General features: G+C 59.0%; 6 protein-coding genes across 6 annotated transcripts; 3 read left to right on the top strand and 3 right to left on the bottom strand.

The window, feature by feature from the left end:
* Nucleotides 1–252: 252 nt before the first annotated feature.
* On the bottom strand, nucleotides 253–1919 carry TRAVEDRAFT_68052 (seryl-tRNA synthetase; the record flags this gene model as incomplete). The annotated part of the gene is made up of 3 exons (XM_008034568.1): nucleotides 253–715; nucleotides 769–1836; nucleotides 1900–1919. 3 exons carry the CDS (start codon nucleotides 1917–1919, stop codon nucleotides 331–333), a joined length of 1473 nt encoding a protein of 490 aa, XP_008032759.1. The 3' UTR covers nucleotides 253–330.
* A 463-nt stretch (nucleotides 1920–2382) lies between these two features.
* Nucleotides 2383–5977, bottom strand: TRAVEDRAFT_110811 (glycoside hydrolase; the record flags this gene model as incomplete). Its single annotated transcript, XM_008034567.1, has 12 exons — nucleotides 2383–2751; nucleotides 2807–3533; nucleotides 3599–3616; nucleotides 3673–3730; nucleotides 3792–3894; nucleotides 3943–3999; nucleotides 4102–4392; nucleotides 4456–5163; nucleotides 5222–5284; nucleotides 5364–5525; nucleotides 5580–5719; nucleotides 5785–5977. 12 exons carry the CDS (start codon nucleotides 5975–5977, stop codon nucleotides 2383–2385), a joined length of 2889 nt encoding a protein of 962 aa, XP_008032758.1.
* A 2657-nt stretch (nucleotides 5978–8634) lies between these two features.
* Nucleotides 8635–10079, top strand: TRAVEDRAFT_55182 (P-loop containing nucleoside triphosphate hydrolase protein; the record flags this gene model as incomplete). The annotated part of the gene is made up of 9 exons (XM_008034166.1): nucleotides 8635–8711; nucleotides 8761–8872; nucleotides 8922–9028; nucleotides 9080–9181; nucleotides 9229–9424; nucleotides 9476–9768; nucleotides 9820–9853; nucleotides 9904–9989; nucleotides 10049–10079. 9 exons carry the CDS (start codon nucleotides 8635–8637, stop codon nucleotides 10077–10079), a joined length of 1038 nt encoding a protein of 345 aa, XP_008032357.1.
* A 273-nt stretch (nucleotides 10080–10352) lies between these two features.
* On the top strand, nucleotides 10353–11407 carry TRAVEDRAFT_158184 (P-loop containing nucleoside triphosphate hydrolase protein; the record flags this gene model as incomplete). Its single annotated transcript, XM_008034566.1, has 2 exons — nucleotides 10353–10839; nucleotides 10929–11407. The coding sequence occupies exons 1-2, from the start codon at nucleotides 10416–10418 to the stop codon at nucleotides 11405–11407; spliced, it is 903 nt and encodes a 300-aa protein (XP_008032757.1). The 5' UTR covers nucleotides 10353–10415.
* Nucleotides 11408–13492: 2085 nt separating this feature from the next.
* Nucleotides 13493–14839, top strand: TRAVEDRAFT_111365 (uncharacterized protein; the record flags this gene model as incomplete). Its single annotated transcript, XM_008034565.1, has 3 exons — nucleotides 13493–13750; nucleotides 13812–14705; nucleotides 14759–14839. The coding sequence occupies 3 exons, from the start codon at nucleotides 13493–13495 to the stop codon at nucleotides 14837–14839; spliced, it is 1233 nt and encodes a 410-aa protein (XP_008032756.1).
* A 2040-nt stretch (nucleotides 14840–16879) lies between these two features.
* Nucleotides 16880–18434, bottom strand: TRAVEDRAFT_25448 (uncharacterized protein). Its single transcript, XM_008033618.1, has 3 exons — nucleotides 18205–18434; nucleotides 17614–18153; nucleotides 16880–17550 (listed from the first exon to the last, which is right to left on the bottom strand). The coding sequence occupies exons 1-3, from the start codon at nucleotides 18365–18367 to the stop codon at nucleotides 17102–17104; spliced, it is 1152 nt and encodes a 383-aa protein (XP_008031809.1). The 5' UTR covers nucleotides 18368–18434; the 3' UTR covers nucleotides 16880–17101.
* Between the last annotated feature and the right edge of the window lie 361 nt (nucleotides 18435–18795).

The raw sequence follows: 18795 nt of genomic DNA, 5'->3' as shown, positions 1-18795 counted from the left end.
GGCGGAGGCGCCCATGAGCATCATCGTTCACGCTGCGATCACTCCGTCTGTCCTCCCGTCCCTGATGACGCCGGATCGCCGCCTTCATTACCTCGCTCTCCGTCTGCCCCCGACGCTCAGCTATCCGTGCACGACGCGCGACCACAAATCCACCGACGCTCACGATAACCATCTGCCGACATCGCCCGCACGCCACGGACTTTGACGGGCTATCCAGTGTCAAATACGGGCGATACCTGGCTTCCAGAGAAGGGGCATGTGATTAGCTGTGTCGTTATAGGCGGTGTACGTTGTCTGTATACTCGTGCGCAGTGCGTTCACCGCGTACCATCATACCCACTCAATCAACCCCCGCGCGTTCCCCCCAACCCAGAACGGCTGCAGCGCCTTCGGCAGGCGCAGGCCCGCGACATCGCCTGCGTCGTTGAACACTGCGCCGTTCTCGACCAAGGCCACGATGAGCCGAGGCACGGCAGCCGCAGTCCCATTCAGTGTGTGTACGAACGGCAGCGCAGACTGCGCTGCATCCGCAGGAGAAGATGAGGATGCGACGGCTGCACGGCGATACCGGATATGTAGTCGACGGGCTTGGTAGTCGGTGCAGTTGGACGTAGACGAGATTTCGCCCCAGCTTCCTCGGCCAGGCATCCATGCCTCTGCATCGTACTTGCGGTATGCGCTCGCGCCGAGCTCTTCCGTTGGCATCTCGAGAACCCTGTGCGAAACAGTGTGAGCGGATGTCAAGTATTCACGGGTCGCTCGACGCACCTGAACGAAAGTCCTAGTCCCTCGAAGATCTCAGTCTGCAGCTTGCGCATCTCCTCCATCATCTCCTCGCTCTTCTCTTCCTCACTCAACGCGAACAACTCCAGCTTCGTGAACTGATGGACACGGTACAACCCGCGCGTGTCCGCACCCCTCGCACCGGCCTCCGCTCGGAACGCGTGCCCAAGCCCAATCACCTTCAGCGGCAGCTCGGTCGCTGAGAGTATCCTGTTCGCGAACATACCAGCAAGCGGAATCTCCGCTGTCCCCGCGAGGACGAGTTCCGGGTGGTTATGGTTCTCCGCTGCGCCCGGGTCCGTGGTGTGCATGAGATGATATGTCTGCGAGGCGGTCCCATCTACGGGGTCGCGCGGTTGGAAGCCGCACCGACGGGCGATGTCCGACCGAACAACGTCGGGGGTGGTGACAGGTGTGAAGCCGTGTTTTATCGCCGTGCTCAAGGCGTAGTTCACCAGCGCGAGCTCGAGGAGCGCACCCTCGTTCTTAAGGTAGTACCACGAGGAGCCCGCAACCGTCGCACCAGCTTCCAAGTCGATGAGGTCGAGCGCGCGGCATATTGCTACATGGTCGCGTGCGGGGGAGGCAGGGATGAGTTCAGGCCCGTGTGTGGACAGCGTGACCGCGACAGACTCCGGGCCTATAGGTACGGCAGGGTGCGTGTCATTGGGGATGGCCAACGCGAGCGTGTGCAGTTCTTCCTCGAGGCTAGCAGCGCGATTCTCCAACTCCGAGATCTCCGCCTTGAGGGCCTTCGCCTCGTCCAGCGCAGCCTGCTTCTTCTGTGGGTCTTTCGCGAGGCTTCGTATGCGGTCACCTACGGTCGAACGCGCATGTCGTTTCGTGTTCAGCGTTTGCGAGAGCTCCTTTTGTTCCTCGTAGAGTCGGGCGACCGTCTGGACGGCACCCACGGGCAGCGCAGCCTTGCGGTTGAACGCGTTGTGTGACTTGAAGAAGACGTTTTCGGAGATATCGCGATAGTCTAGTCGGGGTTTCGGAAGGCTCGTGGAGGCTGATGGACCGCGTTCGGGGGCGGAAGAGAACGCGCGGGACCTTAGACCTCGACGGAAAGTGAGTTGGGGCGTACGCGCGGATTGGGAGCGGGGTGATGCTCACGACAGCACCGGCGTAGACATGCGCTGTGCAGCCAGCGGGTTGAGTAGGCTGGGTTCATCTTCGCGCGTTCATGTGCGGAGGAAGGGAGAAGAGGGAGGAGGCGAAGAGATTCGGCTCGGTGCGCTGGAAAGTCTGGTGCGCGCTTGCCACGCGTGTCTCGCTAACGGAACGCGTCGAGACGCGCCGTCGATCATCGGGCATTTCCGAGAGTGTGCGACCTACCCTGCGGCAAGCGTAACTCTCTCAAGACAAATGAGCAACAAGAAAATTCGTCATTGAATGCTTTACGGTGCTTATAAAAAGGCAAAATAAGGAAGTCCGCGAGGCATCAGCAAGCACCCAAGTAGACACAGAATAATGACTGCCAGTGTGTTGAATTCGCGTGGAAACAATAGGTAGGACTAGTAGCGGAGAAAAGAAAACAAGAGCGGCTTGTACGACTCGGAGTGTGCACGTCCAATGACAATCGGCCAGGTTATTAGACTACAGATGCGTGTTGTTCCAGAGCGACCGGACGACGAAGTCCGACGGGGACGGGTGCGCGACAGTCGACAACGCTGCGGACTGCACGAAGCGCACTGCGAAGGGGTATGAGCGATCGCTGTAAACTACACTGTACCAGAGACATTCAGACTCACCGGTGCGGTCTGAGCCCGGAACGAGGTAGAAGCCGTTCAGAGGCTTGTTGGACGTCGTATCTTCGAAGTAGCCCACGGTGCCCGACGGGTGGTCCAACCAAGTGAAGGGCGCAACGCCGCCATGCGCAGAAAGCATGAACGTGAGATCATCACTGGAGGTGACCTTGATCTGGGGGTCAACGAGGTTCGCATTGGCCAGCGACGTCGGCACGAACTACCGTTGGTATGTCAGACTCCAGCATGGTAAATAAGAGAAGATTTGCACGTACGTGCTGCTCGTGCGTTACGGTCTCGCCGTTAACCCGCGCAGTCAAGCTAAGGAGCATCCACACGTCCTCGGCCTTGGATCCAGAGGGCAGGATGTTGTCGAGGCCTTGAGCCGTGTACACCACTGTGCTGTTCAGGCTGGGGACCGCGAAGGCGTGCGACGACGTGTGGAGCGAATTGCCGAGCCAGTCGTACCACGTAAATTGCACGGTACCATCCACAGTCTCCCACAGATCGGACGTCACCGAAACCTCCAGGCTCTCCGTCTCGGGCACCCAGAACGGGTACACGATCACCGGCGTGTAGATGTTCTCCAACCCGTACTGCAGCACCTTCCAGCGGCCGGAGTACTCGATCGCGGACCAGCTCACCCCCTGCCAGATGTCGTTCAGCTGCCAGACGGTCGCGCCGAGGTTGTTCTCGCCGCGCCCGGAGCCGCGGCGGTAGAACGCGATCTCGGACTGCATGTAGAGCGTCTGGAACACTTGCGTGCTCCAGCACCACTGCGCGAACGTCTGGTTCGAGTCGGACGTCCCAGGGGTGGGTAGCCAAAGTTCGACGGCGACAGTCATCTCCTTCTGGCCCTCGGGTGCTCGCGGGTTTGGGAAGGTGAGACTGGTCGCAGGAGGGTGGTGGTCGCGCGACATCACGACGGTAGAGTTGAACGAGAAGTCGTCAGGAGACTCGAGGACCTCCTCCCAGCTGTAGAAGGAAGGCATAGAGGGGAAGCTTGGGGATACAGCGACTTCAGTTACTTATGGGGGCGGAGCGGAGGGGCTTGGTGTGGTACTCACCCGAACTCGTTCACAAACCTAAGCACAATCAACGGTTGAGAGCGCCATCTTATGACAGTGAGAGAATGCCTCACCTAGCCACCGGGTATGTGCTGTAGTTGAATGCTTGAGAGGGGTCATAGTTGTAAAGCTCTGAAGTATCGATGGGCGATTAAACACTGCTGGTGAACTTCTGACGAGGGCAATAACGTACCGGTATTTCCGTAAATATTGCCTGGGACCACGTTGTCCAGCCGCAGAATGTATGGTTCCAGGCTCAGGACACCGTTTGTCGTCGAACAGGCGGTATACGGAACCTTCCGCACTGTGAGTCGCTTCCAGTGGTAGAAGGTATCAAAACGTACCGATGACTGCTCCTCCAAGACAATATCGTGTAGGAAATTTTGGAAGATGTGCAAGAACTACGAGCACGCTCGGGTTAGCCCAGAAGAAAAATGGGCGTAGGGTGCAACACTCACGTTGTCAATGAAGCGTGGCTTTAAAGGGCCCGGAGGAACAACGACTGAGCCCAGGTCAACAGGGACGGTGCTGCTGTTCAGCAGCCTGATTATGACCTCGATTTCGTTACTGCCTGCCCACTGCACGTTGCTAGGGTGCTTCTTGATTCGCCGAACATTCTGCCGTACTTCGCGCTCGACCGAGTCCAGGAAGAAGTCGTTCACGGGGTAGGTCGAGTCGGAGAAGCCGAGTTCGGACCAGACGAGGATGCCGAGCTCATCGCAGAGGGAGTAGAAGTCGTATCCACCGGTGAGCTCATCCGAAGGCTGGTAGATTCCTCCGCCCCAAGCGCGCAGCTTTATTGACAAAAAGAAGTGAGTGACATGCACGCAAAAAATTGATGAGCGGGGTTGACATACCATGTTTTGCCCACCCTTGACCACGCTCTCTAAAATCCAGCGGACTTTATCCGTAGTGATACGAGGGTAGAATACATCGAGCGGAGTGAGGTTTGAACCTTTCGAGTATATCGTCTTGCCGTTGACCTCGAAGTGCCACTGGTCGCCAGGCGTTATGCCGCGTTGCTCGACGTCTTCCTGCGAGTACGGTGTCTGGACGAGGAATGTCGTCCGGAAGCCGGATCGAGTAGTATACGACGCCGCGGGCAGCCCAGCCACGTTCAACATCATAGTGATGTTGTACAGCTTCGGCGTGCCGACGGTGTGGGGGTACCAGCGCTGCGGCAGGCCCTCCGGAACGGTGAACGCAGCACTAACGAAGGTAGATGTGTCGGTCGCAGCAGGGATCGCGGAGAGCTTGAGCGGACCCGAGTTGACGTTCAACTCGGGGATGGACACGATGATGGTAGGGTTGGGATCAGCACGGATGGAACGGATTGCGAGCGTGACATTGACGAGCCAGTCCGCGGACTCGTCGGGGCGCACATTCGGGTTCTGTCCGACCTTCGTGATCTCGAGGGTGGACTCTTCGATGAATAGACCGTTGGATTGAGAGACGAGGAGGGGATGCGAGACAGGATTGTTGTCTGCTGCAGTGCCGTCCGCAGCGTCCGACAACGTGACCAGGTAAGCGGGCTTGAAGACACCTGACGGTGCGAAACCCGGAGCCTGGGGGGATGAGTTGTATGATGAGGAACCTATCATCTCATATGCAGAGGTGGCGTACCCAGTCCCATCCGAAGTCGGATCCGATCTTGCGTATGAATTGGCGCACGCCTGTCCATTCAAACTGAGGATAAAACGATGAGATAAATTCTGCGACCACATGCCAGGCGTGTACCCACGTCGATCGTAATCTCCTGCTCCACGTCCGCACGGGCGCTGACGTTCTGCCCGTACGTGATGGGGGACTCAAACGCGATGGTCAGGGTCGTGTCGTTATCCGCAGGCGACGCTAAGTAGTCCGTAACGTCGTAGACATACTGCTGAAACTGATTATTGACCCATGCGAGAGGATGACCGGCGACAGTCTGAGGACTAAGCATTAGTAAACGGAGGTATATGTGTGAGAGCGGGCTGCTTACAATGTTGGCAATAGTATCAAGCCCATAAAACACCAGAAGATTCTTGCTGCTGCTGTTGTCCTGCGAACGCTGAGCTATGATCAAACTGAGGTCTGCTTGATAGACCCAGCTGTCGGTGACAATCCACCTCTCAGAGAAATCTAGACGTGATCCGGGGTCAGTCCCAGAACATACGACGGCTTGACGGGCTTGTAGACAGACGTACCGTTAATGCCCAGCAGCGGTTCGGTGATGACGTTCGCCTTTGTCAGATCCAAGTGGACCTGGGATGGTTGCTGGGCAGAGACTTTGATCTGGCCCTCCACGTTTTGCAGTGTCCAGTTGAGCTGCGAGAGACTGAGAACTTCGGCTGCAGCAAAGGCTGCTCCAGAGGCTAGGGTCAGCAAATGCAACAGCATTCTGTGGGGAGGTTCGAGAGAAGAAGGCCAGGGCTAGGATGGTGAATGTACACCATGAGAGCCTGGAGATTTATACGACCCAGCAGGCGTGAGCGTCTTCATTCCTGCGCCCGGGTGTAGGCTAGCACTCGGCGCGCCGTACGGGCAGTCTGCCGAAGTTGAGGGCGCTACAGAGCCCGGAACGACTTAGAAGCCTGGATCAGTCGGGATATCTTCGCCGCATGAGTACACGGACCCATCGCAATGGATTGTGTGGTGCTTGCCCGGTTGACTGCGGCCCTACAATTGCGCCGTTGAGAGCCGTTGTTCACTACGAGCTTCTTACCTTACCCTCCTACGGTTTGCTTTGTCTCTGGCTTCGAGAAGACTCGAAAAACGGTATGACTCATTCGCACTATCGTAATGGGTCCCGTACTCGGGCGACGCTTGCCAGAGGGACTTAACCCACACAGCAGATATGTTACCCACTAAGTATCGCGCGGTGTCAGCGGTGTAACGACATTTCGCGTAGCGCGGGTTATCCTCAGATGCAACGGTGCTGCGCGGATGGCTTGTTCTGTAGCATCGTGAGCAGTGTGAGCAGCTTAAGCCAACTTGGACTTACTAGTACAGAGCTCGTGCAGGCAATGTTTGAGCGTGGGCGAGAGAAGATGTCGATGCGAAGTTCGTACTCGATCCGATCCCAATGGAGAGCCAAAGACACACGTTGGTTACATCTGAGAAGGGAATTGTAAGAGCTGCAGCGCGTGAATGTAGTGGTAGTCGGCGGCAAGGACACAACTTGCTTGAACGCGGGAGCAATAGTACGTACCAGCACAGCCATCCTCGTCACTTCAATCCCGAAAAGGCAATATGCGATGTTGACCACACGCCGTCACCACCCTCTGCAGCCCCCCGCCGACCCAGCGTTACTACCTCCTCAACTCGGAGACCACTTCCAGAACCGGAGATACTGTGCAGACGGTGCACAACCGTTCTTAATATGCACATACGGGGACATTGAGTACTCGTCACCGGAGGCAAGTACTCTATACTTACTGCGGCCAAGCGCGGCATTGTGACACGCTGTGCCGGCTACAACGAAGGTGCGTGCTGCGTACGTCAGTAGCGAAATCGTAGAATACTGATCTACATTCTATGACAGAGTTTCGGGCCGCGAAAGGGCTGTTCACTGCCAGTTTGAGTAAGCTCTTTGACTCCCGGGGGCCGGCCTGCACAAGTTTAGTGGTCCGCATTCAACTCAGGCTGGTGGCAGGGACACCTTCCAGCCCTTGCAATTGAGTACCGCGAGACGCTGTGAAGGCCACGTCGGAGGTGAAAATGCTCACAGCCTTCTTCCAGCCGTATTGCGCGGCCGATCGAATCTTGAACCAGGGCTTAACGGATACCTCGGGCTCATTGCCCTCACACGGCAGAACCTCGTGTTCCCAACGTCAGGGACATCCACAGTTGCGTGCTTGCCTGCGGAAAGTTCGTCTTCAGTTTGTTCGAAGCGCTCGGTGTACTGTAGGCAAATGCCAGCTCACTCCGACTGCTCATCGCTTTTTGTGAACGATAGGGTCGTATCGGTGTCTCCAACACTATCGTCAATACCAACCTGGGAGCGCGATATCGCAACCGCGACATGACGTTTGGGCGGCCGCTTTCCTGACACGACGCTCCAGGTAACATCTCCATCGAAGGCCGAAGCGCAGGGTATGTCGTGTTTCTAGATTTTTGGCGCAGTCAGCTGGATATAACTATAACCGGCGCCCGGCGTGGAACCTGACAGCATGCTCTGCCTGACCTATGCAGTGTCGCCCGCATCGGAGCTGGCATGGCACCGGCAGAGAACTGTGTTGCTATACTCGGTTTGGAGCTCTTCATGTCGCCCTCGTCAGCGGACCCGGGATAATCTCCGCCCGTGATTCAGGAGTTGCGGTGAATTGGAAGAGGATATTTTTGGACGGAGGGGACCCGGTGAAAGGAGTGCGTCGCCGCTAACAAATTATCGCGGATCGCCGTCCTTGTGTGCACGCGCTTGCGAGAGAGCTGGAAAGTCCTGCGCATCGTATTTGATAGTGGAGTGAACGGTCGTCGGTTGCTAGGACCTTGCTAGTGGATGCGCTAGAATGAGCCCTTGAACTTGGGAGTTTTTACTCATAGGTACTATTCCTCAATATTTTAACAGTGCTCCGCCTACTGCTGTCGCGGAATTTATCGCAGGATGAGACGTACCCGGCCGACCCTGCACTGGCATACAGTTGTCGTCTCCCTTTAAATGATCGTTGGCCATACGGCTACCGAGCGCGCCGTTCGAAGCCCGTAAAGGCAGCGCGCACGCATACCTTCTGCTAGATTGCCCTTAAACTTGACCCTATGGGAACTGCGGGATGTCTCCTGAAAGCCGCGGATGCAAGGGCCAGATATCAGCCGCGCAACCGACAGGAAGTTGTGGTGACTCTATAAGCTTGAGGCACGTACCAGGTACTGAAGAACGTATGAAACTATGTGCTAGTTTGGGTGAGATCGGCGGTGAAGGCTCCGGATAAGCCTGCCACGATCGGGGGGTGACGTGTATAGACGCGTCTGTCACGCGTACGTGACATGGGCGACGCGTCTGCGACGCGACGAGCCAGTCACGCCGACCGCGCCTCACTCCTTCACCTTCCGCCACGATGTCCTCATCCACTGCGAAGGGGAAGGCCCCCGCCAATGGCAATGCCGCAAACTTGCCAAACTACGAGCTCCCATGGTATCCTTGACATCTCATATCTGGCGTCTGTCGTCTCACTCTGGCTTAGGGTCGAAAAGTATAGGCCACAAGTCCTGGACGACGTGGTCGGGAACACGGACACTATCGAGCGGCTGAAGATCATCGCTAGGGATGGGAACTGCCCTCACATCATCATATCTGTACGCAACCTGGACCGTTCGCGTGTTCTCACTTGACAAGACTCTCTAGGGCATGCCGGGTATTGGGAAGACCACAAGCATCCACTGCTTAGCGCACCAACTTCTTGGGGATGGGTACAAAGAGGGTGTTTTGGAGCTGAATGCGTCAGATGAACGGTGCGTGTTGCAGTTTCGATGGTGCGTCCATGTATGCTGAACCCCGTAAAGAGGTATAGACGTCGTGCGCAACAAGATCAAATCCTTCGCACAGAAGAAGGTTACGCTCCCACCTGGACGCCACAAGATTGTCATTCTGGATGAGGCGGACAGGTGCGTCATTTGACGCGTCGAATCGCGCACGTCTGACCCGGAGCTAGCATGACCGCGGGAGCGCAACAAGCACTGCGGCGCACCATGGAGATCTACGCGAACACCACGCGATTCGCGTTGGCGTGCAATATGTCCAACAAGATCATCGAGCCCATTCAGAGTCGCTGTGCTATCCTCCGGTACTCTAAGTTGCGGGACCAGGAGGTCTTGAAGCGCTTGCTTGAGATTTGTGAGATGGAAAAGGTGAGTTTCTACACTACGCATCTTTCGCGAAAGGCTAACCCGGCGTTCCAGGTGGAATACAGCAACGAGGGCCTCGAAGCTCTCATATTTACTGCCGAGGGAGATATGCGACAAGCAATCAATAATCTCCAGTCGACGTGGTCGGGCTTTGGCTTCGTCTCCGGGGATAATGTGTTCAAAGTCTGCGACCAACCACATCCAATCACCGTGCAAGCCATGATACGCGCCTGCCTGAAAGGTGACATCGAAGGCGCGATGGATAAGCTGGACGAGCTTTGGGACCAAGGATATAGTGCGGTCGACATTGTGGTCACGGTCTTCAGGGTGGTCAAGACGTTTGACGAGTATGTCTACCTGCGAACAACGCGACCACTAGCTGACACTGGGCCCTATAGGATTCCGGAGTACACAAAACTTGAGTACATCAAGGTAAGGATTTCGGAAACCTGGACGACGTTGCAAGCTAATGGTCATTTCAGGAGATTGGCTGGACGCACATGCGTATTTTGGAAGGTGTAGGGACATTGATTCAACTCGGTGGTCTCATGGCGCGTCTCTGCAAAATGTACGGATCGACCTGTCTGTTTCACACCCCTGCCATTCCACTGACCAATTGTCTCCCAGGAACCACAAGCCAGAACACTTCCGTGTATAACGGAGTCGTACCTACTTTGCTCGTCTTCGCTATCCTCTGCTTTGTATTCTCTACCTGTGTCATAACTAGCATCTGATATTGAATCTTGCGAAAATGCTATGATCCTCAAGGGACTGCTTGCACGTATACGCTCTCAGTGAGTCCCGGTGAGGCTTTCTCGAGGAGGACGTTAGGCGCTTAGATTACCCCGCATTACCGCGTTTGGTAAGAAGCTTAGAAGGCGCACTTCGCGATTTATCATCATCGCTGCTAAATCTCTGCGCCCATGCTCTCCTCGCCACTGACTCGACGACGTTCCTTCCTGCTCCTCCTCCTACACTGTAAAGACTACCCAACATGAGCGTGCTCGAGGACACCCCGGTCTCCCGCCGCCTGCGCAGCGTCAAGCACATCATCATCGTCTGCTCCGGTAAAGGGGGCGTCGGCAAGTCCTCCGTCTCCACGCAGCTCGCGCTCTCCCTCCGCGCGTCCTCGCCCACGGCCCGCGTGGGCATCCTCGACGTCGACCTCACGGGCCCGTCGATCCCGCGCATGCTCGGGCTCGACGGGCACCCGGTGCACCAGAGCAGCGACGGGTGGGTGCCCGTGTACGCGGACGGGAGCGCGGCGCGCCTCGCGTGCATGTCCGTCGGCTTCCTGCTGAAGAAGAAGGAGGACTCGGTCGTGTGGCGCGGGCCGAAGAAGAACGCGATGATCAGGCAGTTCCTGAGCGACGTGCGCTGGGGCGAGCTCGACTACCTCGTCATCGACACTCCGCCCGGTTAGTGCGCTCCCCATGTCGTGTCCACGCATACCGGACTGACGCCCCCCCCCCCTCCGCGTCTTCCCCGCGCGCTTTCATTGACACAGGCACGTCTGACGAACACCTCTCGCTGGTCGAGCACATGGCCCCTGTGCACGCCCGAATATCCGCCGTGCTCGTGACGACGCCGCAGGCGGTCGCCCTGCTCGACGCCATGAAATGCCTCTCGTTCACGCGCGCGACATCCATCCCCGTGCTCGGCCTCGTCGAGAACATGAGCGGGTACGTGTGCCCATGCTGCGGCGAAGTGTCGAACGTGTTCTCCACTGGCGGCGGGGAGGAGATGGCGCGCCGCGAGGGGCTCCCGTTTCTTGGGAGCCTCCCCGTCGACACGGAGCTCGTCACGCTGCTCGACGCGGCGGAGGCCGAGACGCCCGACGAGCTCGCGGCGCTGCCAGAGGGCGGGAGCAGACGGTCGTTCGGGCTGCTCGAGCGGTACGAGCGCACCCCAACCGCGCCGCTGTTCAAGAAAATCGCGGACCAGATTCTGGAGCGGCTCGCGGGCGAGCGCCAGGCTCCGTCATGACGACTGCAGGTGGCTTTGTAGAACAACGTACGTGCGGCGCGCTACTGCACGCCCGTCCGTCATAATTCTGTCGCTGACGGGCGCGCCTTAATCCGCTTCCAGGTATATTATAGCCCGCGATGTATCCCTAGACACGCCTCCAAGCACTGTATCGCTCTCGAGCCCGCCGTGCGCATGCATGGAACCCTGCGCCGGACGTCTCGACACGCCCTGCTTCTAACACCGACCTTCCCGGCTGGCTCGAGCAGCTTCACGTACTCCCCGCCAGATCCCAGACAGCAGGGAGGGGATCTTGGAGAAGCCGCCGCCAATTTGACTGCTGTCGAAGCGTCGCGACTATTGCTTCCACGGGATCGCAGCAACGCAGGCCGTTCTATGCGGAGCGCGCCGCCCCGTCAATTCGTCAGTGGGGGCGGCGAAGCCGTCGGGGAGCCGCTGTTCTGCCCCGGGCGGCCTGCGCAAGCTGCAAAAATGCCCGACAGGCGGCGGCGCAATCACCGCTGTGCAAGTCGCGGTCACGCTCGCGCCGCCACATATCAGCGCCGTCAGCATAGAACGTGTTGCAGGTCTTCAAATTGCCTCCGCGCGGGGACGGTGACGCGCGCCGTGAAGTGAAGAGAGGTGCGCGGGCGCAGTGGATGACTCGACGAACGCGGCCGCCCTGCATGTTGCTCGAGCAAGCGGAGCTGGGTGCCTCAGCTCGCTTGCAGGAGTGCGGGAAGAGCGTCCGGGGCTCCGAGATCTGGTGCGATTGCGATGTGATCTAGATGTCTGGATCGACGGCCTTGACGTCCGTTGCGCCTCGACATCTGATCGCGACCACTACCAAACGAGATGTGTCGATTTGAGTCCACACACGCACTCATTGCGTCTCGGACATGAAAATCAAAACGCGGAATGCATCGGTGCGCGACGTGCACGGCTCGAGCACCACCAAGCGGTATTATTGCGGGGTAATTATAGAGGACTGGGCGCAGTCAAGGTGTAGCCGTCCAGGTGTGGCGAAAGGACAGTCGCCGCTCGCGGAGGCATTTGCGGGACACGTGGGTCATGCGCATCGATGGGGTCGGAGTGCCCGGGGAGGCTCGCTGGGCCCGAGCGTCGAGTGCACGTACAATGCAGGGCGCGCACTGCAGCCGCGGAACTTTAACGACGCCTTCAGGCCCACGAAGGCATCCATGTTGCTGGATAAGCAAAGGTGCGGCGCCGATGGAAAGGCGGATAGAAGGATCTCCGCCTGCCGAGCGTCGCGAGCTGCAGCGACGCAGGCGTGCGACTCCGCGTGCAGAGTCTGCTGATCTGCTCGCCCTCCTCGGACAGGAGGCAGCGCGGGGGCTCGCGGGCGCGTTGTCCAGGCGTGCGCGAAGACGCGGCGCGTATGGAGGGCGAGCGGAAGGCGTGCGCGATATATTGCACGGGCCGCGGGCGGTGAGTACGCGGCTGAAGAGGTGGCCATAGGGACATGTTCGCATGTAGAAAAGTATCGATGGGAACAGGCGGGCGGTTGATTGGACGAACACGTTCCTGCGGCAGTACGTCAACGGTGACCAACGCGGACGGGCAGCGCGCCATCAGCCATGCCCTCCGACCGTCCAAGCCTGCGGTTCGTCTTTCCGGGTATAGTCTCCGTCCTCCGTCCGCCCAACAAGCCACACTATAACTATCGCTCGCCTCCCGCCTGCCTTCCCTTCTCCCCCTCCTCTCCATCCCCCGTCCGCCCCCATGCCCCTTCGATGACTGTCTCCTCCTGACCGACTCCATTCCGCCCGCACACGACCGGAACGACGCTCACGATGACCCCGCACGCCACTCACGATCGTACTCTACTAGCCTCGACTGCCTCAATTATCACCAACTTCGGCTTCCACGCATCCGCCCCTGGCGCCTTATACCCCCTCGAGAAGCGCGCTGACACGATGCACCCGAGCCCCATTATCGCAGGTACGCAGCGTATTCGACTACATGCAGGCTCCCGTACATATATATCCCGCCGCAGAGCCCCCTACGCCCACTTCGACCGCCACCCTCCGCAGAGCGAACGCGCCGTTATCTGCGGCCGAAGACGACATCCTCCCCACCGCCGGCATGTCCAGAACGCCGCACCGTAGCTCGAGCAGAACGTACCGCTGGGTCGAAGACCAGCAACATGTCTCAGGCGCGCGCCCCGAGACCGCGCCGCCGAGCAGCATGCGCGCGAACCCGTATCTCGCGTACCCGCACCTGAGCGCGACGTCGCTCGTCAAGGACAACAAGGGCACGATCCGCACCGTCGAGAGCTACGTCTTCGTCGACGACGACGCCCCGCACGCGCCCCGCGGCAGAGACGCGGGCGCCACGACGCAGGTGGGTTCGCGCGCACGTGACGCCCACGCCGCGCCTCGCTGACCGCGCCCGCCATTCTTAGCCCGCCTCGCGCGCGGAGACGCCGTCCGCGCCGTCCACGCCCCGCAAATCCTTCCGCTCCTCCCAGGGCCTCTTCCATTCCGCCTCGCCCCTTCGCAGTCTCCATCTCACTTTCTCCGCCCGCCGTCCGTCCGCCCCTGCCCCTGCCGCGACGTCGAGCGTGGAACGGTCCCTGAGCCCCGCCTCCTCGACGTCGACGTTCCGGCGCACGGCTGCCACCGCGGCCGCGGCGCACAGCAGGGGCTCGAGCCTGTCCACCGTGAACGCGATGCACCAGCGGAGCGCGCGCGCTGCGAGCCCGGAGCTGTCTGCGAGCCCGCCGAAGACGACGGCATGGAAGTTCAAGCGCCCCTCCGTCGCGGGCCATTTCTCGCCTGCGCCCGAGGACGAGCAAGAGGGCAGCCCGCCCCCGCGCCCGAGCACCTCCTCGAGCTTCACTCACTCGGGCTCCTCGACGGTGTACACCCGCACCTCGTCCGATGCCCCGCGCAAGATGCACTTCGGCTCCATCCGCTCGCACTCGTCGACTACCATCTTCAGCGCGTCGCCCTCGCTGTGGTCGCTGCCGACCGACGCGTCGCACATCAACGACCCGCCCGAGAGCGAGAAGGTTATCGCGCGCGATAGGCTGCAGTCGAGCTCCGAGGGCGCCTCGGTCGCGTGGAAACCGTCGTCGACGGCTGTTCCGCACCTCGGGAACGTCACGAACATCCTGACGAGCCCCCGGTCGCGGAAGAAGCGCAAGCTGATTATCAGCGGAATACCGCCCGACGACGAGCGCCGTTTCGAGGGCGTTAGGAAATGGTGCGAGTCGTTCGGAGAGCTCAATTCGATAACCCGCGCGCCCAACGGCGATCTTCACATCGACTTCCGTAAAGTGGAAGTCGCCGATACTGTGAGTTGGCACCGTCGGAAGACCGTGCTCGCGCCCTGACCTCTTCTGCCCAGGTCTGTCGCCTCAACGCGCGAGTCTACATTGCCGGAGTTGGCAGCGTCTGCCTGTCCTGGTTCACCGGCAAACGTCCCTGATACCCATACCCGATTGGATCTGTCGTGAGTTGCCTCCCCCTTCAGCAGCGGCGTCAGCAGCTCACGGACCTCCTTCCTGCGCAGTGTACACCAGTGCTATCCTAGCTGCTTTCGTACGCCTAATCCGCTGCACGCCCCGCCTATGCCCTATGCCACAGCCCCTGTATATGCCTGCCCCCCACCGCACGAACTGTACCATCCCACGCACGCACTCACGCCTGACGCTCCTACGCTACGAACGCTCGCATCTTGCTCCATCTCATTCTCCCCCATACCACCCGCATCGTTCCCCTCTGTGTCCTGTCACCCAGAACTCTTCCGTGTGCTGCAGAACGCGCCGCTGGCATTCCGTCGGACGCTGCTCGCGTACTACTGTATCTGCTGTATTGTTATCGCCGCGCGATGCGCTAGAGGCCGTCCTGCTGCGTGGACCACGCGGGATGCGCCCGAGCTCTTGTACCATGCAATCACATCTGCTGTCTGTCTTCTGCTTTCGTGTGTTGCACATGATCGTGTTTCGACACCCGACGTATGTGTGTTTTCGGCTTTCGAAGGCTTCGTAAGGAGTTGGTAAGAGCTGTATGTACAAGCTGAGACGGGGTATGTATATGTTGTGTAATGGTGCGCGTCGGCATCGGTACGGCCAACTTCCAAGCACGACTAGCTGACTGCGAGCTCCAATGACCCTCGCAACTAAACCATGTGCAGTAAATATTACTAGTGCAGGGCTGCGCCATCACGCACGGCGAGCCTGACCCATGAAACACACGGGTATCCATGACCTCCTGCATGCGTCAGTGCCCTCCATACATTCAACTGGAACATACACCGCTCAGCCAGTATTTCACTACAGTGATTAGATGACGACAAGTAGCACCATCAGGCACCCGCAGCTCCGGATCGGAGCCCACGTTACGATGCCGTGCATCACGGATTTAGAAAAACAGGCACCTCCAGCGGGCGGGCTCACATTGCTGTGAGCATCGCCGTGGTCCGCCAACGACTCGCCGTCCCGCAAACCCCGCACCCGGTGAGACGTCGTATGTGGGCTGGGCGAGACTTCAGCACGACATGCGTGCAGGTCGTGGAGGTTGTGTGGACGACGCCCCTCCGGGTCCTGGTGTACGGCAGGCGTCTGTGCGGGTGCAGAGTATGCGGACTCCGTGGGCTCGTGAATAACGGCGCGGACGGTACCGTATGCTCAGATCCGCGGGCTTACCCACGGGATATTAATACAGAGATAGGACGCAGAGCGGGCTGCGGCGGCTGCACAATGTCGACCTAGGGTGGGGTACCGAGCTGCCACGAGGCAAAAGTTCACGGCCACGCGTTGGAGCTTCGCAGGTGCTGGGGACGGACGGGCCGTAGAGTCCTCCGCGTTGTGCCTGGCTTGCATACGACATATGCTTGACCTGCCCGTGACGTATGACGTGAGCGGGGAACCATAGTATGAGCATATAGATAGCGCCTCACCGGAAGTCAATGCTTTGAAGGTGTCTGTGAAGACTGCAGAGGAGAAGTCGTAAACATGCGCAAGGTCGAAGAGAAGGAACAACACCATATCGGTTCTGAACAGAGCTGGCTTATGCACCATACCGGAGGATGACGGACCAACGGGGCCAACCTGCACCTGGTGTTCCTCAAGCCACGCCCGAGTCAAATGTGCATTGGGTGGATGCTTGGAGACGTACCTTATGGTGTTCCTGTGAGGCACCTGCATAAAGGTACTGGTGGACAAAGTTTGCGTTAGTATACTTGTGGCGGCTGTCCAGCCACCAATGACACCAAGTCAAAACACATCCCAAGCCATACTGGCTAGGCGGCATAGCAAGGGCACAGGGTCGTGATCTCACATGCTCAGATGTTGACGTTCAGGGTGCCTCTCCATACTGTACATCGGTCCTGTCAAAGAATGAGCAGAGTGACTAAGAGCAATCAAGTCGGCGTACCGTATGTACGCCGGACGCCTCTGGCGATATTTGGCGTGGCAATGTCAGCATATCTGAAACATCCTGGGCACGCGCCACGCCCCAACATAGACAGCAAAGCGGTGTAATATCCTAGATGTGCGATAGTAGTCCAAATATGCAAAGTCCAGCGAACACGCGCCTGGGATAAAGTAAAGTATGTACGCACTACACGGCGAAGGTCATAGACGATCCCAGGAACTACCAGTATGTCAAATCCACAGAGCGACACAGAGCGAAAGCGAGAACACCACCGCACACCTCACACCCGCCGCCCTTCGCCGAGGCCGAGGAATCATGATGGCGTGTACTCTGGGGGTACGTCCGCCAGTGGATGCACCTCGCTCGTGCTCGCGGACGCCTCGATTGGCCGCCCCTCGGTGTCGAACCGGACACCAGAGTCAGCGTGGTACTGCACGGCGTCCGCCTCCGCTTTCGCTCGCCGGGCCTCCTCCGCCTTGCGCTGTGCGGGCGTGAGGAACGCTGCCGCCCCTGCGGCCGCGTCGTTGTTCACGACAGAAAGTGTGCGTCCGGTGGAGGAACCCGCACCGCTGCCGCTTGCACTCGCAGGGGCTGGGGGGTAGGCATGTGGCGTTGTGGGGGCCGATAGCACTTCGGAAGCGGGGGCTTGCCGAGGCACGTACGGCGAGGTGTCTGCATAACCGGAAGTCGGCGCGCTGGCGAGGAATGGCTGCTGGTGGGACGCTTGCGCCTCTGAGGGCTTCCCGCTGAAGTCATCCTTTTCTGTGCACGCGTGTCAGCAAATGGTCATACACTGGCAGTACCCGCAAGCGTTAGAGCGCGTACCTGCAGCGAACAGCGGGGGTGCGTCGCCAAAGCTGCGGTAGGCGTACGAACTGCGGTGCCGGTGGCGGAAGTACAGGAAGTAGAATGCCAGGCCGGCGGCCACCAGCAACGCGACGCCGCCCACGACGCCGCCCACGATGGCTCCTACGGGGGCAGAACTGGTCGAGGCACTGCTGCTAGCGGTACCGTTGCTGGCCAGACTCGTCGCGGCGGCGGTGGGGGTGACGAACACGGTGGAGATCCAGATGCCTGTGTTGCTCGCCGTGGCACTCTGAGTTACCACTTCTTCCTGGAGAAAGACAGCATCGAGCAGGTACGGGATATTGTCGTTGATTTGGACGATGGAGATGTCGAGCGTGTGTTTGCTATTGGAGAGGGGCCCGGAGTTGTAGAATGTGACACCAGTAGCATTGGCCGCGTTGCCCTGGAATAAGAAGACACTGTTCGTGGCTCCGTCCAAGGTGTACCCGGATATTGGGCCGGAGTCTGAGCTCGCGCCGCTAGGGGCAACGGTCGCGCCAATGATCACGATTTGGGATGCTACAGCGAGCCATGAATGATAGGGCCATGAGCGCGGTAGGTGTGACTTACCAATGAACTCGATATGCGCTGTATCTCCTTCGTGGACGGTGGACGAGAGCGAGTTGTTGAACACACTAGAGATCCCAGGATTATCGAACCATTCTCCGGTGTACACGATACTGGGGTCGGTGTCGTCAAGCTTGTGAAACGGGACATTACTAGTGGAAGTCATAGCTAAGCGGCGAGCAGCGGGTGAAGGAGTGGACGTCTGGAGAGGGACGGAGAGGGATGGCAGACCCTCTCCTCGTGGAAGAGTGAGACAGAGAGGAGGATTGGATGCTGTGTAGATTCGGCCATCCCGAACTCTCCTGGCAAGATGTGCAAGTGGCCCTGGCTCCCGCCGCCCACGAGTACTGCTTAGCCCCGAGATCATCTTCCAATTTCCACTCGAATTACGTAACTCGCCGCCGTATATTCAGCGCTCTCGGCGTTACGCCTCTTTTCGGCCAATATATAACACGAGCATGGGATATGCCGTATGTCGATGCTACCTCTTGAGCTCGTCCACCTTGCAGTTCTTTCTCTGTGGTCCGACTTCGAAGAGAAGATCGAGGAGACAATCTCACCCGAGGAGCCCGGCACAAACCAGTGTTCCATGCA

Source organism: Trametes versicolor (assembly GCF_000271585.1).
Source record: "Trametes versicolor FP-101664 SS1 unplaced genomic scaffold TRAVEscaffold_1, whole genome shotgun sequence".
Lineage (NCBI taxonomy): Eukaryota > Fungi > Basidiomycota > Agaricomycetes > Polyporales > Polyporaceae > Trametes > Trametes versicolor.
This window is presented reverse-complemented; position numbering and strand designations above follow the sequence as displayed.